This window comes from Salvelinus fontinalis, chromosome 33 (assembly GCF_029448725.1).
Source record: "Salvelinus fontinalis isolate EN_2023a chromosome 33, ASM2944872v1, whole genome shotgun sequence".
Classification (NCBI taxonomy): domain Eukaryota; kingdom Metazoa; phylum Chordata; class Actinopteri; order Salmoniformes; family Salmonidae; genus Salvelinus; species Salvelinus fontinalis.
Window position 1 is genome coordinate 31,797,597 of NC_074697.1, and position 27,225 is coordinate 31,824,821.

The 27,225-nt window shown below is 41.9% G+C and overlaps 3 protein-coding genes across 3 annotated transcripts; 1 reads left to right on the plus strand and 2 right to left on the minus strand.

The window, feature by feature from the left end:
• The first annotated feature begins 11,229 nt into the window (after nt 1–11,229).
• On the plus strand, nt 11,230–14,799 carry LOC129832030 (ribosome maturation protein SBDS-like). Its single transcript, XM_055895746.1, has 5 exons — nt 11,230–11,658; nt 12,337–12,466; nt 12,582–12,782; nt 13,116–13,280; nt 13,686–14,799. The coding sequence occupies exons 1-5, from the start codon at nt 11,531–11,533 to the stop codon at nt 13,812–13,814; spliced, it is 753 nt and encodes a 250-aa protein (XP_055751721.1). The 5' UTR covers nt 11,230–11,530; the 3' UTR covers nt 13,815–14,799.
• Nucleotides 14,800–14,845: 46 nt separating this feature from the next.
• LOC129832031 (claudin-4-like) lies at nt 14,846–18,041 on the minus strand. The gene has a single exon (XM_055895747.1). The coding sequence runs from the start codon at nt 17,937–17,939 to the stop codon at nt 17,253–17,255; it is 687 nt and encodes a 228-aa protein (XP_055751722.1). The 5' UTR covers nt 17,940–18,041; the 3' UTR covers nt 14,846–17,252.
• Nucleotides 18,042–18,460: 419 nt separating this feature from the next.
• LOC129832032 (claudin-4-like) lies at nt 18,461–19,534 on the minus strand. The gene has a single exon (XM_055895748.1). The coding sequence runs from the start codon at nt 19,532–19,534 to the stop codon at nt 18,884–18,886; it is 651 nt and encodes a 216-aa protein (XP_055751723.1). The 3' UTR covers nt 18,461–18,883.
• Between the last annotated feature and the right edge of the window lie 7,691 nt (nt 19,535–27,225).

A 27,225-nucleotide genomic window follows, 5' to 3' on the forward strand; every position in this document is an offset into this window, starting at 1 on the left:
GGGTAGTGTATGGGGCTTTGGTGACAAAACAGATGGCATTGTGATAGACTGCATCCAGTTTCTTGAGTAGAGTGTTGGAGGCTATTTTATAGATGACATCACCGAAGTCGAGAATCGGTAGGATGGTCAGTTTTACGAGGGTATGTTTAGCAGCATGAGTGAAGGATGCTTTGTTGCGATATAGGAAGCTGATTCTAGATTTAAGTTTGGATTGGAGATGCTTAATGTGAGTCTGGAAGGAGAGTTTACAGTCTAACCAGACACCTAGGTATTTGTAGTTATCCACGTATTCTAAGTTAGAGCTGTCCAGAGTAGTGATGCTGGACGGGCGAGCAGGTGCGGGCAGTGATCGGTTGAATAGCATGCATTTAATTTTACTTGCGTTTAAGAGCAGTTGGAGGCCACGGAAGGAGAGTTGTATGGCATTGAAGCTCGTCTGGAGGTTAGTTATTAACACAGTGTCCAAAGAGGGGCCAGAAGTATACAGAATGGTGTCGTCTGCGTAGAAGTGTATCAGAGAATCACCAGCAGCAAAAGCAACATCATTGATGTATACAGAGAAGAGAGTCGGCCCGAGGATTGAACCCTGTGGTACCCCCATAGAGACTGCCAGAGGTCCGGACAACAGGCCCTCCGATTTGACACACTGAACTCTATCAGAGAAGTAGTTGGTTAACCAGGCGAGGCACTCATTTGAGAAACCAAGGCTGTCGAGTCTGCCAATAAGAATGTGGTGATTGACAGAGTCGAAAGCCTTGGCCAGGTCAATGAATACGGCTGTGCAGTAATGTCTATCGATGGCGGTTATGATGTCATTTAGGACCTTGAGCGTGGCTGAGGTGCACCCATGACCAGCTCTGAAACCAGATTGCATAGCGGAGAAGGTACGGTGGGATTCGAAATGGTCGGTAATCTGTTTGTTAACTTGGCTTTCGAAGACCTTAGAAAGACAGGGTAGGATAGATATAGTTCTGTAGCTGTTTGGGTCTAGAGTGTCACCCCCTTTGAAGAGGGGGATGACTGCGACAGCTTTCCAATCTTTGGGAATCTCAGACGATACGAAAGAGAGGTTGAACAAGCTAGTAATAGGGGTTGCAACAATTTCGGCAGATAATTTTAGAAAGAGAGGGTCCAGATTGTCTAGCCTGGCTGATTTGTAGGGGTCCAGATTTTGCAGCTCTTTCAGAACATCAGCTATCTGGATTTGGGTGAAGGAGAAATGGTGGGGGCTTTGGCTGGTGGCTGTGGAGGGTGCTGGGCAGTTGACCAGGGTAGGGGTAGCCAGGTGGAAAGCATGGCCAGCCGTAGAGAAATGCTTATTGAAATTCTCAATTATAGTGGATTTATCGGTGGTGACAGTGTTTCCTAGCCTCAGAGCAGTGGGCAGCTGGGAGGAGGTGCTCTTATTCTCCATGGACTTTGCAATGTTCCAGAACTTTTTTGGGTTAGTACAACAGGATGCAAATTTCTGTTTGGAAAACCTAGCCTTAGCTTTCCTAACTGCCTGTGTATATTTGTTCCTAACTTCCCTGAAAAGTTGCATATCACGGGGGCTATTCGATGCTAATGCAGAACGCCACAGGATGTTTTTGTGCTGGTCAAGGGCAGATAGGTCTGGAGTGAACCAAGGACTATATCTATTCCTAGTTCTACATTTTTTGAATGGGGCATGCTTATTTAAGATGGTGAGGAAGGCACTTTTAAAGAATAGCCAGGCATCATCTACTGACGGGATGAGGTCAATGTCATTCCAGGATACCCCGGCCAGGTCGATTAGAAAGGCCTGCTTGCAGAAGTGTTTTAGGGAGCGTTTGACAGTGATGAGAGGTGGTTGTTTGGTCGCAGACCCATTACGGATGCAGGCAATGAGGCAGTGATCATTGAGATCTTGATTGAAAACAGCAGAGGTGTATTTGGAGGGTTAGTTAGTTAGGATGACATCTATGAGGGTGCCCGTGTTTACGGATTTGGAGTTGTACCTGGTAGGTTCATTGATAATTTGTGTGAGATTGAGGGCATCAAGCTTAGATTGTAGGATGGCCGGGGTCTTAAGCATGTCCTAGTTTAGGTTACCTAGTAGCACGAGCTCAGAAGATAGATGGGGGGCAATCAATTCACATATGGTATCGAGGGCACAGCTGGGGCAGAGGGAGGTCTATAGCAAGCGGCAACAGTGAGAGACTTGTTTCTGGAAAGGTGAAAAAGTAGAAGCTCGAATTGTTTGGGTACAGACTTAGATAGTAATACAGAACTCTGCAGGCTATCTTTGCAGTAGATTGCAACACCGCCCCCTTTGGCAGTTCTATCTTGGAGGAAAATGTTATAGTTAGGGATGGAGATTTCAGGGTTTTTGGTGGTTTTCCTAAGCCGGGATTCAGACACGGCTAAGACATCCGGGTTGGCAGAGTGTGCTAAAGCAGTGAATAAAACAAACTTAGGGAGTAGGCTTCTAAATCAAATGAAATTTTATTTGTCACATACACATGGTTAGCAGATGTTAATGCGAGTGTAGCGAAATGCTTGTGCTTCTAGTTCCGACAATGCAGTAGTAACCAACGAGTAATCTAACCTAACAATTCCACAACTACTACCTTATACACACAAGTGTAAAGGGATAAAGAATATGTACATAAAGATATATGAATGAGTCATGGTACAGAACGGCATAGGCAAGATGCAGTAGATGGTATAGAGTACAGTATATACATATAAGATGTTAACATGCATGCATGAAACCAAGGCTTTTACGGTTACAGAAGTCAACAAATGAGAGCACCTGGGTAGTGGGAGTGGGGCTAGGCACTGCAGGACCTGGATTAACCTCTAGATCACCAGAGGAACTGAGGAGAAGTAGGATAAGGGTACGGCTAAATGCTATACGAACTGGCCATCTAGCACGTTCGGAACAGAGAGTAAAAGGAGCAGGTTTCTGGGCTCGATAGCATAGATTCAAGGCATAGTGTACAGACAAAGGTAAGGTAGGATGTGAGTACATTGGAGGTAAACCTAGGCATTGAGTAATGATGAGAGAGATATAGTCTCTAGAGACGTTTAAACCAGGTGATGTCATCGCATATGTAGGAGGTGGAACAACATGGTTGGTTAAGGCATATTGAGCAGGGCTAGAGGCTCTACAGTGAAATAAGACAGTAATCACTAACTAGGACAGTAATGGACGAGGCATATTGATATTAGAGAGAGGCATGCGTAGCCAAGTGAACATATGGGTCCAGTGAGTGGTTGGGCTGACTGGGGACCCGGCGATTCAGACAGTTAGCAGGCCGATGCTAACAAGCTAGCAGTTAGCAGACCGGGTTAGCAAGCAGTTAGCAGGGGCTAGCAGCAGGTACAGCAGATCCCCTTATTGTATGGGACACTTTTAAATGTGCCTTTAGAGGCCATGCAATTCAGTACTCATCTATAAAACAAAAGCAATTCAGATCAAAAGAGTCCATATTAACAAAGGAAATTGAAGGACTAACAGTACAGTTAGATCGCAATAAAAACTGTACCATAGAGGCACAGAATAAGTTAGAGGAAAAACAAAAAGAAATTGAGGAACTTATTCAAGAAAGATCCAGTGTAATATATAGTAAAAATAAAGCGAACTGGATGGAATATTGGGAAAAATGCACCAAATTCTTTTTCAATCATCAATGTAGAAATGCTACCAAAAAAAATGTGTTGAAACTTGTTACAAATGACGGAGTCACACATGATTCACCAAATTGTATTATGAAAGAGGAAGTAAAGTACTTTAAGAATATGTTTTTGTTTCATTCTCCTCCATCTCCAATAACTGAAACTAATTGTATGTTTTTCCCCCCTAATAATAATGTAAAATTAACATCTGTACAGAAAGACTCATGTGAAGGCCAAATTACAGTGGAGGAACTTCTTGATGCAATTAAAGCCTTTAAGGCTGGGAAAACTCTAGGGCTGAATGACATACCAGTTGAAGTACACAAAACTTTTTTTGATATACTCAAAGGTCCATTATTAGCATGTTTCAACCATTCCTATATAAATGGTAAATTATCGGACACGCAACAAGAAGGTCTGATATCATTATTACTGAAACAGGACCCAAGTGGTATATATAAAGATCCAGTCTATTTAAAAAAAGTGGAGACCTCTTACACTTCAGTGTTGTGATGCAAAAATCCTAGCAAAATGCTTGGCGCATAGAATTTAAAAAGTATTGTCAGATATTATTCATTCTAATCAGACAGGTTTTTTACATGGACAATATAAGACAAGTACTGGAAACAATAGAATACTATGAAATATTGGAGACACCAGGCCTGGTTTTCATAGCTGATTTTGAAAAGGCTATTGATAAAGTACGACTGGAGTTTATATATAAATGCCTAGAATATTTCAATTTTGGGGAATCTCTTATAAAATGGGTTAAAGTTATGTATAGCAACCCTAGGTGTAAAATAATAAATAATGGCTACATGTCAGACAGTTTTAAACTATCTAGAGGAGTAAAACAAGGTTTTCCACTATCAGCATATCTATTTATTATTGCCATCGAAATGTTAGCTGTTAAAATTAGAACAATCAAACAATAATATTAAAGGACTAGAAATCCGTGGCTTAAAAACTAAGGTGTCATTGTATGCTGATGAGTCAGGTTTTCTTTTAAAACCACAATTAGAATCTCTCCATAGCCTCATAGAGGATCTAGATAATTTTGCTAACCTCTCTGGATGAAAACCAAATTATGATAAATATCACGTATTGTATCACAAAAAAATTCAAATTTTACATTACCGTGTAGTTTACCAATTAAATTGTCTGACGGAGATGTGGACATACTCAGTATACAAATCCCAAAAGAAAGAAATTATCTCACTCCAATAAATGTTTATAGAAAGTTAGCAAAAATAGATAAGATCTTGCTACCATGGAAAGGAAAATAGCTGTCTATTTGTGGAAAAAATCACCCTGATTACCTCTTTAGTCATATCAGAGTTTACCCATTTGCTTATGGTTTTGCCTACACCTTTGTTCAGATTACACCTGCTCACTTTCGGTTGTTTGAAAAGGAAATAATCTCCAAAATATCGTTATTTTTTAAACAAGCCTTAGAAAGTTGGTTGCAATTTCAGTTTAATCCACCTGCAGAACAAATAATACAACAAATATTGTGGTTAAACTCAAATATACTAATTGATTAAAGAAAACGTATTTTTCGAATAAATAAAAAACAAAAAAAAGGTATAGTTTTTGTGAATGATATCATAAATAGGACTGGTGGAGTTATGTTACACATGCAGTTAACACAGACATGTGGAAATGTCTGCTCTACTCAAAATTACAACCAACTAATTGCAGCAGTACCACAAAAATGGAAGAGAAAAGTAGAAGGGGAAAAAGGAAGGAACTTGTATGTCGGCCCTGTATTAAAGAACATAAATGGTTAAAGAAAAGTGTGATAAATAAAAACATGTACCAATTTCATTTAAGGACCAAAAAACTGACAGCTGTGCCATATAAATTGCTAAATAGTTGGGAAGAGATTTTTGATGTACCCATTCCATGGCACATGGTTTATGAATAGACACGCAAAACAACGCCGGATTCAAAACTTCAAATTTTTCAATTTAAATTACTATACAAAATTCTTGCAACCAATAGAATGTTATACATATGGCGGTACAATCTTCCCAGCTCTGCAGATTTTGCTGTGAGGAGGCAGAGTCATTAGATCATTTATTTTGGTATTGTCCGTATGTAGCTCGTTTTTGGTCACAGGTCCAGGAATGGCTGAAGAATTGCAACATTTGCCTAGAACTAACACTGCAGATAGCAATACTGGGGGATTTGAAAAGCCATAGTCAATCAATCAATAATATAATCATTATTTTAGCAAAAATGTTTATTTTTAATTTACAATCTGTAGAAGCTATGAGAATAGAAAGGTTCAGTACTTCTGTCAAGCATCACAGCACAGTTGAAAACTATATGGCAAATAGAAATCCAAAATGGATGGTGTTGAGAGATAGATGGGAGGGGTTGAATGGAGCTGAAGGGTGGGACTAATAACAAGATAACCAATGTAAAACATACAGGGTCTGTAAAATGTATATAGGTTCAGAAATTTTGTGAAATAGCACAGTTACAAATAGAAATCAAACTGGATGTACATCAGAAATAGAGGAAGGACTAAAAACAAACAAAATATAACTATTGTAAAATAGATTGTGTCTGTAAAATGTGTATAAGATATATAACCTGAAGGTAGAAGCCTAAGTGTTATTGTTTATTAGTTTACTCCAATTGGGGGTAGGGTTTGCGGGGAATAATAAAGGTATATTCTAAAAGAAGTATGTATGTCTATATAGGTATGTGTATGTATATATGTGTATATATATATGTGTATATGTATGTATATGGATATATATTTACACAAAAATATATGGGGGATTGGAAATGATGCAGACAATTACATTGATGGAAGCAACAATCTTTCCGCAATATTAAGCTGATCCACCCCTTAAAAAAAAATAAAAAATCAGCTTTGGGCTGATTTATCCTCCCCGTCTCTGTGTCACTTCGCTGTTAAAAGCGCAGCATTTTGATTTCTTTGAACTTGCTTCACCACTAATGGCAATCTATAGCCTACATTTCAGTTTGGCAGCCTTTAGGTCATTTTGGATACTGATGTTACTAGCTAGTTAGAGACCGATCCTGTCCACCGATAATTGTGTATATACATTTTCCATTTGGGATCTGCTTGATTAATATTGTTTTTTTTATTTTATTTTTTACTCAAATTTTTTTAATGGACATTCTGAACTACTGTGGTTGAAGTTGGCCATAATTGATGATGTTGGTCACAGACGGTCCTCAGTTACATTCACTTTATCTTTGACTCCACATCGAAATTGGAGTCTAATACTATCACTTCTCATCCAACTGTGCTATTGTTTCATTGTTGCACTAGCTGAAGAGTTTAGACCCACGGTTCGTTTGCTTAAATTGTACATATCCATTTGTATACTTTTATTGAATTGTTTCCTCCTAAGGACGTTTAACAATTTACCAACACAGGGGCCGATCCTTTTCATAGCCTACTGGTTCATTTCAAGTGTTTCTCATTACTCAGCCCTGTGGCGACACCTAGTGGACTACATTCATTTTATGGTCATTGAAATGCCACCGATCGCTGTTCACGTCTATCAATAACTGAAGCTGAAGGTTATATTTGTTGTTTAAAGTGGGAACGAAACCCAAATTGTAGACTTGCCTACTGACACATTTCATTTCAAAGGCGTATGTAACTTCTTTCCTAGGTCGGTTTGACCTCACCTGTAGAGTAATCAATGGATGCTGAGTAAGAGAGAATTCCTGCTGCTCGTCTCGTTCATAATGAAGGGTTAGGATTTGTATTTTTCCTTTTTTTCTCTGTTGAAGTGTATTGTACTATCATTTTTATTTTTGTGTATGTTTGGAATGTTCGGGATGGTGGGGGGTGGTTTATGTTTGCATTATCCAAAGATTCGTGTCCTCTGCTTTTTGGGGGGATTTTTTTTATGCTGCTCATCTCTCAATCTCTCTTTTTCATTTGACCACCTCTTATGAAGATTAATGTCTAGCTCAACAACAAGTCAGGATGGTATTTTGGGGCTTCCAGTCAGACTTGTGACATGGAACATTCGCGGTTGTGGGGGGCAAATTAAGCACGCCAGAGTATTTTCACATCTGAACAGCCTGAATTTTGATATCGCATTTCTTCAAGAAACGCACCTACGTGTTAACAACTATACTAGATTGGTACTACATTCATGACCCAAATGGGTTGTGTTGATCTATGGCACTTCCTCCACCCTGTCACAAAAGATTTCTCTTACTTTTCTCATGTTCATCAAGCCTACTCGCGCATAGACTACTTTTTTCTGAGATAGAGCCCTTCTCCCCTCAGTTAAAACTACAGAATATTCTGCGATAGTAATTTTGGACCATTCCCCCCACATTCTGGACTTAGCTCTTACTCCGAATGCAAAAAAAACTGTTGAGTTGGAGATTGGCCTTATCGTCTAACAAAGAATTCTGTAACTTTATTTCGACCAACATAGATGTATTCATTGAAACAAATAAAAATTATGATACCTCGCCCTCTTCTTCGGGAGACTTTCAAAGCTGTATTACAGGGAAAGATAATTTATTACAATGCTCATTATGTCAAACAAAGAAAACTGAAACTTCAGGAACTGGTGGACTCAATTCTGGCAATAGACCTTTGGACCGGGTGTAGTGAGATTATTTATTTAAGATTTTGAGAAGATTTGGTTTTCGGTCTAATTTCATCTCATGGATACGACTGCTCTATTCTGCTCCTACGGCTAGCGTACACACCAACTCTCAACATTCAAAATACTTCCCCCTCCCCAGAGGGACCCGTCAAGGTTGACCTATGTCCCCGCTCCTTTTTGCTCTTGCGATAGAACCACTTTCCTTGGCCTTAAAATTATCATCATCGTTCACTGGACTCCATCGAGCTGGTGAAGAGCACAAAGTGTAACTGTATTTCAGATTATCTACTATTATATATCACTAACCCTGTGAACTCTGTTGATAACAATGCATATTTGAAACACATTTGGATCATTCTCAGGTTACAAATTGAACATTCAGAAAAGTGAATGTTTTCTAATTAACCCTGCTGCCAAGCAAAAGGCCCCATGGAGCTCTGCCTTTCTGTCTGTCGCCCTCTGGCTTTTCCTATTTAGGTGTGAATATAACACACTCTGGCTACCCTCCATGAAACTAACTTTGCAAGCCTAGTCACACGAGTTAAAGCAGACTTACAACGCTGGGATAGTCTGCCTCTCTCATTAGCTGGCAAAATCCAATCTGTTAAAATGAACACAATTTAGGGTGAGTTCATATATTCAATCTTGACTGCCAGAGTGCAGTCAACGGCAGTCAAGCATCCAAGCTAACATTGCCTAGCTTGCTAGCTGCTTCCAGACATAAATGAGAGAACACCTCACTGACCATTTTAGTCACCCTAGCAGAGCTGATTATGCTGTTTTTATGTTATCCAGAGCATTGGTGACTTAACTGCTGCTGGCAACAATTTAAATAGGCTTGTTTTGCCGATGTTTACTGACACTGGCCATATTGAAGTGGTGTTGGGCATTTGTAAATTCATCAATTATTCTGTGCTCTGGCATACTCAGACGAGTGCTCTGAAATCGGAGTAGATAGCCGGAGTGAATTTATGAAGCGCCCTTAATTTATAAGCGTTATTTTATACAAAGTATCTAGTTTGTCTAATACATTAAAAGTAATCATATTTTTAACAGTAGCAGCCGTTATGGTACCGTATAAAATGTAAAAGTAAAAAAATATATACAAAACAGGCGTGCGTAGGGACATTTAAATCGGACTGTTTTTAGTTTTTGTTTGAATTTGGCTCGTGTTTAGGTTTTTGGTAATTAGTATGAATTTGTTCATTTAAAACATTTAGTTTTTTGGGTAGTTTTTAAAACCCATAGAGTAGGTGGCGGCAATGCACCTTATGAGTGTAGTCTCAAAGAAGAACAACAATTACAAAACAGCTTCCTTCAGACACCAACAAAAATAGCGCACCACCTTGTTTCGGTCATGTGAGACAATTGCAAATATGGTGGAAGTGTATTTCTTGAAGTGAAGCCGCAAAATAACCAAAACGGTAAGGAGAGAGGGGCAAAGGGAGACAGGACGTTGAAGGAGCACGTCGGAGAAGGAAGGCTGAGAACGCGTTTGTTTGAAATTGAAAAGTGTTGCGGTAGCTTTTGATAAAGAATAACAACAAGACCAAGCAGCTGTATTATAAGTGAGATGCACTATTGAGCGCTACATCCCGAAGGGTTAGTGCTGATTGTGACAGCAGGTTAAATGGCATCCCTTGAGAAACCAAGAATAAGATATATGTCAGGAGAAGTGCTGTATTATCATTAGGAGACGTGCACTTGGAATATGGAGGTGGAATGGAGGGAAAGCAAGAGGCAGAGGAGGTCTAAGAGAGAAAGGGAGGAAGATGGTGAGCTTGAGTCTTAAAAATGTCGGGGAAACAAGAGATGGTATGTTAAAGAAGAATGGTAGACAGTGTAAGCAGAGTGAGCTGAAGACAGGAGGAGAAATGGAAGTGAATGAGTGCGAAGTATCGGAGGTGGTAGGTGTGGTGAAGTTTTCGGAGCCCGAGGCTTGCTTCGAGGGTCAGAATAAAGTCTGTGACAGTAGGAGTGAAGCTTTTTGAAAAAGTGGACCCTTACATTTTGGCTGATCCATTTGTGGTTTCAGGGTGGATGAAAACAGAGTTGGGTACTGTGGAATCGGTGAGGGTAACCAGAAGTGGTCTTGTGATAATTATTTGTTTCTGCTGATCAGAGGGAGAAGGAGCTCGGCTTTAAAAAAATGGGCGCAAGAAATGTGAATTGTTTCGCTCTCAAGAAAAGGGCGCCATTGAAATGCGTGATTATTGGGGTAGCAGTAAATGTTAAAGTTGATGAGCTGAAGGGGAAGATTCCCAGTGTTCGTGATGCTTGTCGTTTGGTGTGACGCAAACAGGGTGGCGAGAGTGGTGAAACAGAAGAGTCATTGGCTGTTCTTTTGAGTTTTGATGTTGAGTATTTGCCTGACAAAGTGATGTTAGGATATAAGTTTTCCTGTACGAGCTTTTGTACCGAATACATTACTTATGGGCATGTGGCAGCAGTGTGTAGGAGGAAGGTTTCTAGGTGTGAGAAGTGTGCAGAAGGGCATGAGACAAAGGAATGTGTAGCATTGGGGAAAGTAGTGGTACTGTATGTGTTAATTGTAGGGGCGCCCATGGGGCTGGGGATCAGAAATGTCCCGTGCGAGAGAGGCAGGTTGAGGTTTTTAGGGTTAGAGTAGTGCAGAAGTTGTCATATGCTGAGGCAGTGAAGAAAGTAGAGGAATATGGGTCAAGGGGGAGAAATCCTGAGAGGAGTGGTATGAGTAGTAGACCAGTACCAGTACAGAGGGATAGGCCAACAAGTGATATGTTTCAGTAAAATTAGATGTTTAGCATATATAGCAATGGTTATCAACTGTACTGCAGGGAGAGAACGTAAGTCGCAGAAAATTGAAGCTGTGGTGGCAGCTGCAGAAGAAGTATTTGAGTGTGCGAGACTTGACATCAGAAGAGTTACAGGGTGTGTTAAGTGGTGATGTCCCATCCTTTTGAGGTTGTTGGCATGAGGTAGGACTAAATAGATTTAAATAGTGGAGTAGGGTGCTGTTATTTTTGTATTTTTTGTGAGGGTAAAGTTAGATGGTGGGGTATTTGTTTATTTATTTTTCAAGTGAAGTATAAGGGAGTTGTACTCCAGTGTAGTAGGTGACGGCAATGCAACATATTAAACCTCATCGAAGATCAACAAAAAGTCGGAACCTTTGTACCTAGTATGTGTTTCAGTCCGGCGGAATTGTTGTGAAACTCATATCACACCAACGCTGCAAGAAATTTATCGCTTTACTGACAGATTACTCTGTTTTGTAAAGCAGAAATATGTCTATATTTACACCAACAAACCAGATCCGACTCACAAATGTGGCGGTGGTGAGGATGAAAAAGGGAGGAAAACGATTTGAAATCGCCTGCTACAAAAATAAAGTGATGAGCTGGAGATCTGGAGCGTAAGTGTTTTTAAGGAATTTGGCTAGCTAGCTTGATCTGTTTGATACCCACCGAGGCACATATCAAACACTACGAGTATGTCAGACTAATGGTAGTATGTTTTCATCTTTGATGTATTTAAATGAGCTCCGAATGTAACTAAATATGTATATAAACAAATTGTGCTGTTTCGGAGGCGTCATGACCTATCACTGGCCTTGTATCGTGCATCATTCTTACCCAGTGTCGAGAGGCTGTAGAATAATGAGGATCTGACGAACAGTCTTATGTGCCATGTGTTTTGCTTCACTGATTCGTTGGACTTTTGAAGCGCCTACACCTGGCATCTTTTGAATAAAAAAATGGGACACCCCATCGACCTCCCCCAAAACCAAATCCAGTAGCTGGTCAGAGTTCATACAATATTTGGTTTTAGGTATTGAAAGCATTTAGCACAGTGCTTCTATCCAGGTCCTGGGACCCAAAGGGGTGCACATTTTTGCCCTAGCACTATTAATCTGATTCCACTAACCAACTCATTGTCACACCTTTTAATTTGTGGATTCGGGTGTGTGGTGCTAGGGCAAAAATGTGCACCCCTTTGGGTCCCCAAGACCAGGATTAAGAGACAGTGATAGCAAAACTTAATTTAAACACTTCATGCATCTCCATGCCATTTCCATTTGCCAATTACACAGAGAGAAGGACCTGGATGAAGTGTTGCAGACCAGCTCTGTTTTCAATAATGTTTCCAAGGGTCAGGTTGCCAAGAAAGATGATCTGTCAAAAGCCTTTGGAACAGATGACCTGACAGAGATATGCAAACAAGTAAATACATTGACAAATACAACCACCAGTAACTAATATTACACACATTCATTCAACATTATGTATTGCTGTGATATTTGCCTATTCTGTATTTGTCTTTTTCTTTGTCGGTCAGATTTTAGCTACAGGAGAACTCCAGGTTTCAGACAAGGAGAGGCAGAGCCTGTTAGAGACGAGTTTCAGAGACATTGCAACCATCGTGGCGGAGAAGTGTGTGAACCCAGAGACCAAGCGACCATACACAGTCAACCTCATAGAGAGGGCCATGAAGGATATCCACTACTCTGTCAAGGCCAACAAGAGCACCAAGCAGCAGGTAGAGCTGGGACACAGTGTTGTTGCTACAGTACACTGGAGTCTAGACATTTTCCTTATTTTAATATTGGCAATGAAACATTAATGAACGGCTTTGTTTTTAATGCTCACTCACTGTGCATACTGTGCATACAAGCAGTGGCAAGATTTAGCCATAAATTATTCCCTTCAAATGTGAAGAGTTTGATCTCTCATATCAAACATTCTGAACCTGTATGTTGTTTAGCTACATAAACCAGAATACTTACATGGATGGCTTTTAGTACGTACCAACAAATTACAGTCTTTGGTATGCTAATGCAAATGAATCTAACAGCTGTTTGTTTGTTCCTAGGCTTTGGAGGTGATCAGGCAGCTGAAGGATTCCATAGAGATCCAGAGGGCCCACATGAGGCTGAGGCTGGTGCTGCCGGCCAAGGAGGGCAAGAGGCTGAAGGAGAAACTCAAACCTCTCCTCAAGGTGGTGGAAAGTGAAGACTTTGACGACCAGCTAGAGATGGTGAGAGAGATCCCTCTGGTGTATACTGTCCTACACCGTGTGTCTCTAAAGCGCATGTGTCAATCCCATTCCACGCTGGGCTGAGTGTCTGCGGGTTTTCGCTCTTCCCTTGGACTTGATTGATGAATTGAGGTCACTAATTAGTGAAGAGCTCCCCTCGCCTGGTTGTTTAGGTCTTAATTGAAAGGAAAAAACAAAAACATGTAGACACTAGGTCCTCATGGAATGAGTTTGACACCCCTGCTCCTAACTAAAATGGTTATGTCTTATCTAGACATATACAAACGAATATGTAATACATTGTATACGCTATGAGTAGTAAATAGTTCAAGTAATGCAACAACAACCACTCTCCCTCCCCCCTCTTTCTATATATATTTCTCTCCCCCTCCCTCCATCCTCCAGGTATGTCTGGTGGACCCAGGCTGCTTCAGGGAGATAGATGAGTTGATCCGCTGTGAGACGAAAGGTAAAGGTTCCCTGGAGGTGCTCAGTCTGAAGGATGTGGAAGAGGGAGATGAGAGGCTGGAATAACCTTCACACAGAGCACTATAGGACTACATACATACACTATCTTACCACCACCGTTGCCACACAAACTGCAAACCCTTCATTAAAGAGACCTCTATTTCTAATATCAATGGATCCCTTCTTATTTCCAGCCTCTGTTTATTTGAAGATAATTATTTAACTGAAAAGAATATATTTTAGCCTGCCCTACGTACAACTACTGGATGTATAGTCTCTCGTGACAGCTGATTTGCTTCTGGGTGTCGATTGCTGGATGTGACCTCTTGCAAGTTGCATGATGCTTTAGCTGGAAGTTGATGGAAACCTGAACTCAAACAATGAGATGCTCTGTATTTCTTTAGTTTACAAAACAAGTTTGAGACTTGTCAGGTATTGACCAGTTTTTCACTTCATATTATGAGTTTTGGCAAACACTGACAAACCATTTGCAATCATTATATTGACCCATGCAACATCTAATGCAGCTTGTGCAAGTTAATAAACACGTAATCAGATGGTTAACGTCTACATCATCGGAGGATTGATTACCTAGCAAGTCATCGAGGCAAGGTAAAATATCACAAATGGAGCTAGATAAAGCCAGAAGAATAATGTACTTGTTGAACATAGCTATAGCCATCAGTCTTGTGTTTTTTCATGGTCATCACTCACTGCTAAGTTTGTCAAGGACCTGACATCAGTGTATAGCTATCTTGCCAGGGCTTTTTGCTGCGATCATGCGTGTGCACCACTTGAATGTGACGTTTGCTTATGAACAAAAAATGGCTCTATATAATTGAATTAAGTTATTTTTGTGAGGCAACTTCTACTCAACTAATTACTATGGTTTTGACCCTGCCTTTCATTTTACCCAGTGTGCCATTTCACCATATTTATGAAGACATATTTTATTATTAATAGTTAATAATAATAACCCCTTAATTTATATATTTTTTTCATAATGAGTCTTTCCTTATAAACAAGTGCAAATAAAAATGTAATAATTTCATTGTTTTATTCATTTTTGTGATTACTATGGTATAGTCTCTCCAAAAACTGAATCAATATCCCTATGCCAAGTTTATGCAGGTAAAGGGCCAATATCAAGAATTTGTTACTGACATTACTCGAGCAGAAATTGTACAGTGCCTTCAGAAAGTATTCATACGCTTTGACTTATTCCACATTTTGTTGATTGTTTTTCTCACCCATCTACACACATTACCCCATAATGACAAAGTGAAGACATGTTTTTATAATTGTTAGCAAATTTATTGAAAATTAAATACAGAAATATCTCATTTATGTAAGTATTCACACCCCTGAGTCAATACATGTTAGAATCACCTTTGGCAGCAATTACAGCTGTGAGTCTTTCTGGGTAAGTCTCTAAGAGCTTTGCACATCTGGATTATACAATATTTGCACATTTATTATTGAAAAAGTTCTACAAGCTCTGTCAAGTTGGTTGTTAATCATTGCTAGACAGCCATTTTCAAGTCTTGCCATAGATTTTCAAGCTGATTTACAGTACCGGTCAAAAGTTTGGACACCTTTGTTTGGAGTTTGGACACTCATTCAAGAGTTTAACTTTATTTGTACTATTTTCTACATTGTAGAATAACAGTGAAAACATCAAAACTATGAAATAACACATGGAATCATGTAGTAAGCCAAAAAGTGTTAAACCAAGATATATTTTATATTTGAGATTCTTCAAAGTAGCCACACTTTGACTTGATGACAGCTTTGAACACTTGGAATTCTCTCAATCTCTCAGTTCATGAGAACTGCTTTTCCAACAGTCTTGAAGGAGTTCCCACATATGCTGAGCACTTATTGGCTACTTTTCTTTCACTGCGGTCCAACTCATCACAAACCATCTCAATTGGGTTGAGGTCGGGTGATTGTGGAGGCCAGGTCATCTGATGCATCACTCCGTCACTCTCCTTCTCGGTCAAATGGCCCTTACACAGCCTGGAGGTGTGTTTTGGGTCATTGTCCTGTTGAAAAACAAATGATAGTCCCACTAAGCGCAAACCAGATACACGGCCCCGTGTAGCTCAGTTGGTAGAGCATGGCGCTTGCAACGCCAGGGTTGTGGGTTCATTTCCCACGGGGGGCCAGTACAAAAAAAGTATGAATGTATGTACTTGTAAGTCGCTCTGGATAAGAGCGTCTGCTAAATGACTTAAATGTAATGTAAATGTAAATGGCGTATTGCTGCAAAATGCTGTGGTAGCCATGCTGGTTAAGTGTGCCTTGAATTCTAAATAAATCACAGACAGTGTCACCAGCAAAGCACCATCACACCTCCTCCTCCATGCTTCACGATGGGAACCACACATGCGGAGATCATCTGTTCACCTACTCTACGTCTCACAATGACACAGTGGTTGGAACCAAAAATCTCCAATTTGGACTCATCAGACCAAAGGACAGATTTCCACGGGTCTAATGTCCATTGCTCATGTTTCTTGGCCAAAGCAAGTCTCGTCTTCTTATTGGTGTCCTTTAGTGGTGGTTTCTTTGCAGTATTTCGACCATGAAGGCCTGACTCATGCAGTCTCCTCTGAACCGTTGATGTTGAGATGTGTCTGTTACTTGAACTCTGTGAAATATTTATTTGGGCTGCAATCTGAGGTGCAGTTAATTGCAGATTTCGGTAGGCTGGTAACTCTAATGAACTTATCCTCTGCAGCAGATGTAACTCTGGGTCTTCCTTTCCTGTGGCGGTCCTGATGAGAGACAGTTTCATCATAGCACTTGATGGTTTTTGCGACTGCACTTGGAAGAAACGTTCAAGAAACATTCCGGATTGACTGTCCTTCATGTCTTAAAGTAATGATAGACTGTTATTTCTCTTTGCTTATTTGAGTTGCTCTTGCCATAACATGGACTTGGTCTTTTGCCAAATAGGGCTATGTTCTGTATACCAATCCTACCTTGTCACAACACAAGTGATTGGCTCGAACGCATTAAGAAGGAAAGGCTTGCTGTAACACGGGTTGAATACGTATTGACTCAAAACATTTCAGCTTTTCATTTCTTATTAATTAGTAAAAAACAGAATTCCACTTTGACATTATGGGTTATTGTAACACAACAAAATGTGGAAAAAGTCCAGGGGTGTGAATACTTTCTGAAGGCAATGTAACATTTAGATGCTTAACCCTTACCACCAATACAAAAATTAAGCAACTTGACATTTCAGACCCAAATATTACAGTTGAAAGCGCAATTCACTCTCCATGGGTAGTGCTATTCCTTTACCCCTATTATAAATTCTTCAACATCTTTCAAAGTGCTTCATTGCAGTAGAAGAATTACTTCTAACATTGTCTATAGTACCTAGAAATCCATTCATACCTAGTACACATGCAATTTAGGTAGAATTTCACAGAAGAATAATTCAAAGGTGGAAGGTTCCTCACTCAAGGCCCTCAGAGTGATTGCATCTTCTCATGAAGGCCGTGTTGTTGCCCGAGCATACTGGCTGTGTCTAAAAGCAGTCCTGTGGATAGTATCCAGGGGGTTGGTTGGCTCCTGCTCTGCCCCAGGATAACCTGGAGGGTAACTCCCTCTTTCTGACTCATCCTGCTGCTGGAACATGAGGCATCTAGTACTGAGAAACCCTCCCCCTACTACCATCAGAGAGAAGGAGATCCATCCTATGTACAGAGCAGCTCCCCAGTCTCTCCTCAGCACCACAGCGCCCTCCAGTGGCTTATTAGTGTGGTGGCAGGTCCAAGCGACAGGGACAAGCAGCAGTATTCCAGACAGCACAAACACCACACCGGAGACAACTTTCACCTGATTCCTCTTCGGAAACCACACCTCTCCAATGATACTGATGACCACAGCAAAAGCTCCAGCACCTATAGAAGCCATGATCAAGCTTCTCCATGTTTGGAAGTTTCCAGAGAGTGATAACAAAGACTGGTAGAAGGAGCAGTGGAGGCTACCGTCATGGTTGAGGTCCCAGTGGTTCCATTCCAGCCACACCCCATCCCAGTATGCTGGCAGCGTGGCTGTGGAGTTGTCCAGAGTGCCGCTGACTTTCCACAGGGGCAGGCAGCGGGTGAGGATGGCGCACAGCCAGCCTGTAATGCCCAGGCCCAATGCAGCTAGCTCCAACTGCCGCTTCATGACTGAGCTGAGCTTAGCTCCTCACAGGAAGAGGCCTAACAGCAGGGTTTAACCAGCTGCAGGCACAGCAGGGTGGGGTGTCTGTGTGAGTGTGTGCTTGTGTGTGTGTCTAGCCTGTGTGATTTGAAACCACTCCTCCCGAATTCCTGAAAAGGGCGTGGGGCAGCAGTGCAGCTCTACAGCTGGGGAATAAAGGGGATTCCTTCTGTTTACTGTGCCATGGTTTCACAACAATCCCTCTTTTTCAGTTTCACCACAGCCACTATAACAAAGATGCCACTGTGTCTTCTGTTGACTTCAGCCTCTGACTTTGTGATCTTGTAGGAAATAAGCCTTGTGTGCCTCACCGAGTCTTTCACACTTAATTCTGAATGTTCAATGATCTCCCTTCTAATCAGTTTTGATACACCTTTTTCCAATAAGATAAATAGAAAAGATGCAACAAAAGTAATTTAGAATCAAAATGTTTATTTATATATATTATATCACAAATCATTCAAAGAACATGATTTTCTGCCCTCTAAAATGCTGTATCTATTTTCTTTTAACGCAGATTCTAGTCACAAAATTAAATGTGAAAAACATTGATTTGATTTTCAGTGATTATATTTCAATAACAGATATTTCCTCAACAAACATCTTTCATGGTGATAGTGAACATTTGAATATCTACAATGACCTAAGCCAGACTTATTTTGTAACAATAATGAACTAATATTATCTTATTTTTAATAACTTCCACCAAAGCTACTGTATCAAATAGTTCCAGGGCAATTCTAAATGCATCAAAGTCAGACAATACACTGAACGACCAGACATGCACATGCAATGTTCAAAATTACAATGTTCTGATGGAAAGACATGCTGTGACATGTCTCTTCAGAGTGCCAACACCTGCCAACATGATTTACCTGAAGTTAACAGGCAAATAAAGCACTCCCCTCTCACACATAGTTCTTTATGGCGTAGCTGCTGTGAGTGTGAGTGGGCATCCTAGCCAGGGTGTACCTATTGTTGGAACCATGCCTGCCCTCTCTCCCCCCTGGAGGATATCTGGTACACAGCACCCCTCCTCCACAGAACAGGAACCCAGAGGTCACCCAGCCCACATAAATGGCCGCCCCCATCTCCTTCTTCAGCACCTCAGGGACCCGCGGGTTATAGAATTCCCTAATGATAGACTGGGCTGTCCAGGACACAGCCACTATGGTGCTTAACCCAGCCAGGGCTAAGGTGACCCCTGCGGCCTGCACCATGCAGTCTTTGACCCTGGGATGGCTCAGGCAGTTGGTACACCTAGCCCCCAGGAGGAAGACGAGGAACGCCAGGCAGCCCAGTACCATGCTGATGACAATGAGGCCCCGGGCCGCCTGGAGGTCAGGGGACAGGTCTAGAAGAGCGTTGTAGATCTTACACTGCATCTGTCCCGTGGTTTCAGACACACAGGTCATCCACAGGCCCTCCCAGAACACCTGCATGACCACCAGGTGGGTGCCGATGAACGCTGTGACCTTCCACATGGGCAGGGCGCAGATCAGGATGGTGCCTGTCAGGCCCACCATAGACAAGATGATGCCCAGCTCCTCCACAGCCATGGGGGGGGGGGGGGGGGGGGGGGGGGGGGGGGGGGGCTACAGCTTGCACAGAACTGGGGATAAAAGAAAGGGAAAAATATGCTCAACATGGCTGTTTGCTCTTTTATCGCTGTGATTACAACCTAGCAATTACCACACCTTTTTTTTTACAAAGACAACAACGAAAAATGTTTTGGTCATTTAGCAGACGCTCTTATCTAGATCTACTTACAGTACTGATTCCCTACATTTTTGTACTGCTCTACCATGGGAATCGAACCCAAAACCCTGCAATACAAGCTGCAATACAAGATACCGCTTGTTCCATAGTCAATAAGTCCATGAATTCCCAATTGTCCATGCTGAAGCACTGTGGTTTATGCACTTTGTCTGTTTGACTGAAAGGAACGCCAATGCAATGATGCATTGTGTGGTTCTAGGTTGGACATTGTCCACCCTACAGTTCTTCCTAACAGGCACACTACAGGACAGAGATGAGTAGGGATGTTGCTGTTTGGGGAGTAGAGGCCAATCAGCTTGTATAAGGCAGAAACCGTTCATTTTACCCCTCAGTTTGTTGCCTATCACACTTTTAGATCCCACATCAATATCCTTTTAGGAAATTCCTTTTAAAATGAATAAACTCTGTAATTGGAATAATGCTGTATCTCTGACACTTACAACATGCCCTGTCTGAATTATGTTTTGGCTTTGCCCGGTTCCATTAGCCAATGTCTTGCCAACTGCAGTAAACAAGGGGTTGTTCCCTATTGGACATTAAGGGGGGGATGGTCCATTGATAGAAAACCTTTTATGAAGTATCTTTGCCACTTCACATGAAAACTCCAGTAATGGATAATCTATTTTACAGTGGAACTTGGGGTACTACCATAATGATTATTGGAGATAGACTTGATACAATATGTTCTGTTTACAAATTTCTCCTCTAGCCACTCCCAGTTACCACACATTTAGATATTGTTCTGACATGCTTTGTTTTGCTTCTCACTTCGCTGCTAAAAATACATTGAAAATCTACTAAACCAGAATAGTTTTACTAGTGAATTCCCAGAATTGATTATTCAACAGTGAGCCTGCAATGGAAGGTCAGTGATTCAGTCAGCACAACATTGAGATGCGATATATCTCATTAACTTGACATGAGCTTGACTTTACTAAATAAAGTGATATACAAAACAAATTAAATGTATAAATTTCCATGACTGAGCAGATTTTTCCATCAGTGTTCCTATTAAATAAACATCACAGGATTTTTACAATGGTATTTTCTAATTTTATTTCACTTTTATTTAACCAGGTAGTCCAGTTGAGAACAAGTTCTCATTTACAACTGCGACCTGGCCAAGATAAAGCAAAGCAGTGCGATACAAACAACACAGAGTTACACATGGGATAAACAAGCGTACAGTCAATAACACAATAGAAAAGTCTATATACAGTGTGTGCAAATGTAGTAAGATTAGGGAGGTAAGGCAATAAATAGACCATAGTGGCGAAATAATTACGATTTAGCAAATAAACACTGGAGTGATAGATGTGCAGAAGATGAATGTACAAGTAGAGATACTGGGGTGCAAAGGAGCAAAAAAATAAATAACAATATGGGGGTGAGATAGTTGGGTGGGCTATGTACAGGTGCAATGATCGGTAAGCTGCTCTGACAACTGATGCTTAAAGTTAGTGAGGGAGGTAGGTAGCATTGTCAGGAGCTTTGTCATAGTTTTTGTCATGTGGGTGGCAGACAGTTCCTTCATCATTTGTCATAATAGAACTATGCTGAGAGAGGGCATAAGTATATACCACTAGATAGCAGTAGTGTGTCATCAGTGTATTTGATGGAGGGACATGACTGAGGTGTTGCACTATAATGCAGGTTTCTTTGAATAGAAAGAGAACAAACCGTGAAACAGTCATTCAGAGTGAAACAATTATGCTAAAGTTGATACTGGGCGGAATATTAGGATCATTTGTTCATTCAATCTTACTGAATATAAATGAACTGTCTTTGTAACACAACTGAATATAACGTGACAATCAATGATTTAGATATTAGACTTTATCTTAACACAATAACAAAGCACCTAAGGCTAAGATAATTTACTGGTGAGACAAATTAGAAAAATCACTAAAGGAAGGGATGTCATTTTAAGCTCTTTCAACATTTTCTGCATGAGAACGGCATAACTCGAACCCCTCTCTCTCCCTGATCGACAGATCTGATAGCATGGGAACATAATACTGCTTTCTCACAGCTTAGTGTGAACCAACTCAACTCACTCCAGTCTTTTCATAAACTCAACCATAATTGTTTATTTTATTGATTTAGATTTTAAGAGTGGATTGATTGCCCCTTTACAATAATAACTGTCACTATAAACATACAGTAAACCCAATGTCTGGATGCCTTCAATTGTATATGTTGGTCGAAAAACACATTGAATCAAATCAAACTTCATTTCTCTTTATTTCTCTGCGCCGAATACAGCTAGTGTAGACCTTACCGTAAAATGCTTACAAGCCCTTAACCAACAGTGGAGTTCAAGAAAGAGTTAAGAAAATATTTTCCAAATAAACTAAAGTAAAAAAATTACAAAAGGTAACACAATAAAAGAACAATAACGAGGCTATATACAGGGGTACCGGTACCTAGTCAATGTGCGGAGGTACAGGCTAGTCGATGTAATTTGTACATGGAGGTAGGGGTGAAATGACTATGCATAGATAATAAACAGCGAGTAGCAGCAGTATACAAAACAAATGGGGGGGGGGGGGTCAATGTAAATAGTCCGGTGGTCAATTGATTAATTGTTGAGCACTCTTATGGCTTGGGGGTAGAAGCTGTCTGACTTGGCGCACCGGTAACACATGCCGTGCGGTAGCTGAGGAAACAGTCTATGACTTGGGTGACTGGAGTCTCTGACAGTTTTTTGAGCTTTCCTCTGTTATATACATATACAGTTGAAGTCAGAAGTTTACATACACTTAGGTTGGAGTCATTAAAACTACCACTCCACAAATTTCTTGTTAACAAACTATAGTTTTGACAAGTCGGTTAGGACATCTACTCTAATTTTTCCAACAATTGTTTCCAGACAGATTATTTCACTTAAAATTCACTGTATCACAATTCCAGTGGGTCAGAAGATTACATACACTAAGTTGACTGTGCATTTAAACAGCTTGGAAAATTCCAGAAAATTATGTCATGGCTTTAGAAGCTTCTGATTGACTCAAATGATGTCAATTAGCCTATTGGAGGTGTACCTGTGGATGTATTCAAGGCCTACCTTCAAACTCAGTGCCTCTTTGCTTGACATCATGGGAAAATCAAAAGAAATCAGCCAAAATATCAGGGAAAAAATTGTAGACCTCCACAAGTCTGATTCATCCTTGGGAGCAATTTCCAAACGCCTGAAGGTACCACGTTCATCTGTACAAACAATAGTACGCAAGTATAAACACCATGGGACCACGCAGCCGTCATACAGCTCAGGAAGGAGACGCGTTCTGTCTCCTTGAAATTAATGTATGTTGGTGCGAAAAGTGCAAATCAATCCCAGAACAACAGCAAAGGACCTTGTGAAGATGCTGGATGAAACAGGTACAAAAGTATCTATATCCACAGTAAAACGAGTCCTATATCGACATAACCTGAAAGGCCGCTCAGCAAGGAAGAAACCACTGCTCCAAAACCGGCATTAAAAAAGCCAGACTATGGTTTGCAACTGTACATGGGGACAAATATCGTACTTTTTGGAGAAATGTCCTCTGGTCTGATGAAACAAAAATATAACTGTTTGGCCATAATGACCATCGTTATGTTTGGAGGGAAAAGGAGGGAGGCTTGCAAGCTGAAGAACACCATCCCAACCGTGAAGCTCGGGGGTGGCAGCATCATGTTGTGGAGGTGCTTTGCTGCAGGAGGGACTGGTGCACTTCACAAAATAGATGGCATCATGAGGCTGGAAAATTATGTGGATATATTGAAGCAATATCTCAAGACATCAGTCAGGATGGGTCTTCCAAATGGACAATGACCCCAAGTATACTTCCAAAGTTGTGGCAAAATGGCTAAAGGACAACAAAGTCAAGGTATTACAAAGCCCTGACCTCAATCCTATAGAAAATGTGTGAGCAGAACTGAAAAAGCGTGTGCAAGCAAGGAGGCCTACAAACCTGACTCAGTTACACTAGCTCTGTCAGGAGGAATGGGACAAAATTCACCCAACTTATTGTGGGAAGCTTGTGGAAGGCAACCTGAAACGTTTGACCCAAGTTAAACAATTTAAAGGCAATGCTACCAAATACTAATTGAAATAAATCATTCTCTCTACTATTCATCTGACATTTAACATTCTTTAAATGAAGTAGTGATCCTAACTGACCTAAGACAGTGAATTTTTTGCTCGGATTAAATGTCAGGAATTGTGAAAAACGGAGTTTAAATGTATTTGGCTAAGGTGTAGGTAAACTTCTGACTTCAACTGTAGGTCCTGGATGGCAGGAAGCTTGGCCCCAGTGATATACTGGGCCGTACACACTACCCTCTGTAGCGCCTTATGGTCAGATGCCGAGCACTTGCCATACCAGGCGGTGATGCAACCGGTCAGGATGCTATCGATGGTGCAGCTGTAGAATTTTTGAGTATCTGGGGACCCATGCCTAATCTTTTCAGTCTCCTGAGGGGGAAAAGGTGTTGTCGTGCCCTCTTAACGTCTGTCTTGGTGTGTTTGGACCATGATAGTTCATTGGTGATGTGAACACCAAGGAATTTGAAACTCTCGACCCGCTCCACTACAGTCCCGTCGATGTTAATCGGGGCCTGTTCGGCCTTTTCCTGTAGTTCACGATCAGCTCCTTTGTCTTGCTCACATTGAGGGAGAGGTTGTTGTCCTGGAACAACACTGCCAGTTCTCTGACCTCCTCCCTACAGGCTGTGATGTAGTCATTGGATTTGAAGCCTGGGTGTAGTTATTTGACACCAGATCCTGTCAAACAGGTTTTCTCAGTGTACTGTTTTTTATCTCACAGAGAGAGTTTTATGATGATGATGAATGCGTAGGGAAAACAAGGACATCAGTGGGGGTACTGAATCAACACACACACCTGAAATATGGAAAAATTGATTTTGTACTAAAAGAGGACATACAACAGTATAAACGTGCTGACTAATATAATTTGCATTGCCATGCAATACTTCAAGAAACAAATAACATTTACATACATCAAAATAGTGGCATACACTGGCATACACAAAATTACCAACCAAAACCTAAAAGGGTTCTTTGGCTGTCCCCATAGGAAAACCCTTTGAATAACCCTTTTGGTTGCAGGTAGAATCCTTTTGAGTTCTATGTGGAACCCTTTCAACAGAGGGAACCATTCCAAACTGAAATGGTCAAACAGCGCCTATTCAACCTCAGGAGGCTGATGAAATTTGTCTTGTCACCTAAAACCCTCACAAACTTTTACAGATGCACAATTGAAAGCATTCTGTCGGGCTGTATCACCTCCTGGTACGGAACTGCACCACACACAATCACAAGGTTCTCCAGAGGGTGTTGCATCTGCACAATGCATCACCGGGGGCAAACTACCTGCCCTCCAGGACACCTACAGCACCTGATGTTACAGGAAGGCCAAAAAGATAATCAAGGACAACAACCACCAGAACCACTGCATGTTCACCCCGCTACCATCCAGAAGGCGAGGTCAGCACAGGTGCATCAAAGCTGGGACCGAGAGACTGAAAAATAGCTTTTATCTCAAGGACATCATACTGTTAAACAGCCATTACTAACACAGAAAAGCTGCTGCCTACATACAGACTTGAAATCATTGGCCACTTTAATAAATGGATCACTAGTCACTTTAATAATGCCTCTTTAATAATGTTTACATATCTTGCATTACTCATCTCATATGTATATACTGTATTTTATACCATCAATTGCATCTTGCCTATGCCGCTCGGTCATCGCTCATCCGTATATTTATATGTTCCTATTCCATTCCTTTACTTAGATTTGTGTGTATTAGGTATTTGTTAGATATTACTGCACTGTCGGAACTAGAAGCACAAGCATTTCGCTACACTCGCAATAACATCTGCTAACCATGTGTATGTGACCAATTGTCACGACTCCGACCGAAGGTGACTCCCCTTCCCGTTCGGGTGACGCTCGGCGGTCGTCGTCGCCGGCTTACTAGCTGCCACTGACTCTTTTCCTCCCCCTCCTTATGTGTTTATTGGTTACACCTGGGTTGAGGTGATTGTAATTAGTTGGGCTTTATTAGTCAGCCAGCCCGCCCGTTTCTTTGTGCGGGATTGATCATTTTGTACCTTGGTATCGGGAGTAGACGAACGTATTGTTTATTCGTTCGTAGAGTGTATTGGACTGTTTTTTCGTCCTCCGTGTATGGGGCATTTGTTTGTACACCCAGTGTTTTCGTGGGGCCGTTGTTTACCGTGTGTGTATTAAAAGCACTATATTGAACTCTCTGTTGTTCCTGCGCCTGACTTCACACTCCCGACACCCAGAGCGTTACAGAATCCCGCACCTAGAAAATGGAGTCAGCAGGAGCAGCGGACAACCCTCTCCCATCGATGGAGGAACGGGTTCTCCACCATACCACCGTCCTCCATCGGATCGGATCGGCCATGGATCAAATGATGGAGAGAATGGACCGATGGGAGAGGAGTGGGCTCCTCTCTCCACCTTCGGCTCCCCCAGCTCAGGACTCTCCATCACCCGGCTCCAGCGCGCTCCGTCTTACGCTCCCGAGGGATTATGATGGAGCGGCGGCGTGGTGCCAGGGGTTCTTACTCCAACTGGAACTGTACCTGGCCACCGTAAGACCCACTCCCTCGGGAGCGGAGAGGGTGAGTGTCCTCGTCTCCTGCCTAACGGGTCGTGCTCTGGAGTGGGCGAACGCAGTCTGCAATGGCCCAGACTCAGCGAAGGAGCACTACCCAGAGTTTACCCGCCGTTTTCGTGCCGTGTTTGACCACCCCCCAGAGGGCCGAGCGGCGGGAGAACGACTATTCCATCTCAGGCAGGAAAAGAGGAGCGCTGGATTACGCGCTGGAGTTCCGGACCTTGGCCGCGGGATCGGGGTGGAACGACAGGGCCCTTATTAACCACTACCGGTGTAGTCTCCGGGAGGACGTCCGCAGGGAGCTAGCGTGTCGGGACACCGCTCTTTCCCTTGATGAGCTAATTGACATGTCCATCCGACTGGACAATCTGCTGGCTGCCCGCGGGCGTTCGGAGAGAGTCCTGTGCGTTCCACCACCCAGCACCTCGGCTCCCATTCCGATGGAGTTGGGAGGGGCCGCGCCGAGGGGTATCGGAGGAGGAGGTCCCCCCTGCACCAGCTGTGGTCGGAGAGGACACACGGCCGATCAGTGCTGGGGGGGTCCGTCTGGGAGTCGAGATGGCAGGCGGAACACTTCTCGATCACCCCAGGTGAGTCAGCACCAAACTCACCCAGAACCCCCTGTTGGTCACATGTTTGTCTTGATTTTTTTTCTTAAATTTTTCCCCTCTTCCCAGCATAGGGTGCTAGTCGATTCAAGTGCAGCTGAGAACTTTATGGATCGCGGACTCGCCCGTAAGTTGGGCGTTCCGCTTGTGCCGATAGATTCTCCCTTTCCCGTACACTCCCTAGATAGCCGGCCATTAGGGTCA

Bases quoted from the DNA above. Each gene is read 5' to 3' on its own strand.
- LOC129832030 (XM_055895746.1), top strand. From the start codon at position 11,531: ATGTCTATATTTACACCAACAAACCAGATCCGACTCACAAATGTGGCG. The intron at 12,467-12,581 runs GTAAATACATTG...TTTGTCGGTCAG, and splicing joins TGACAGAGATATGCAAACAA to ATTTTAGCTACAGGAGAACT. The intron at 12,783-13,115 runs GTAGAGCTGGGA...GTTTGTTCCTAG, and splicing joins ACAAGAGCACCAAGCAGCAG to GCTTTGGAGGTGATCAGGCA.
- LOC129832031 (XM_055895747.1), bottom strand. From the start codon at position 17,939: ATGAAGCGGCAGTTGGAGCTAGCTGCATTGGGCCTGGGCATTACAGGC.
- LOC129832032 (XM_055895748.1), bottom strand. From the start codon at position 19,534: ATGGCTGTGGAGGAGCTGGGCATCATCTTGTCTATGGTGGGCCTGACA.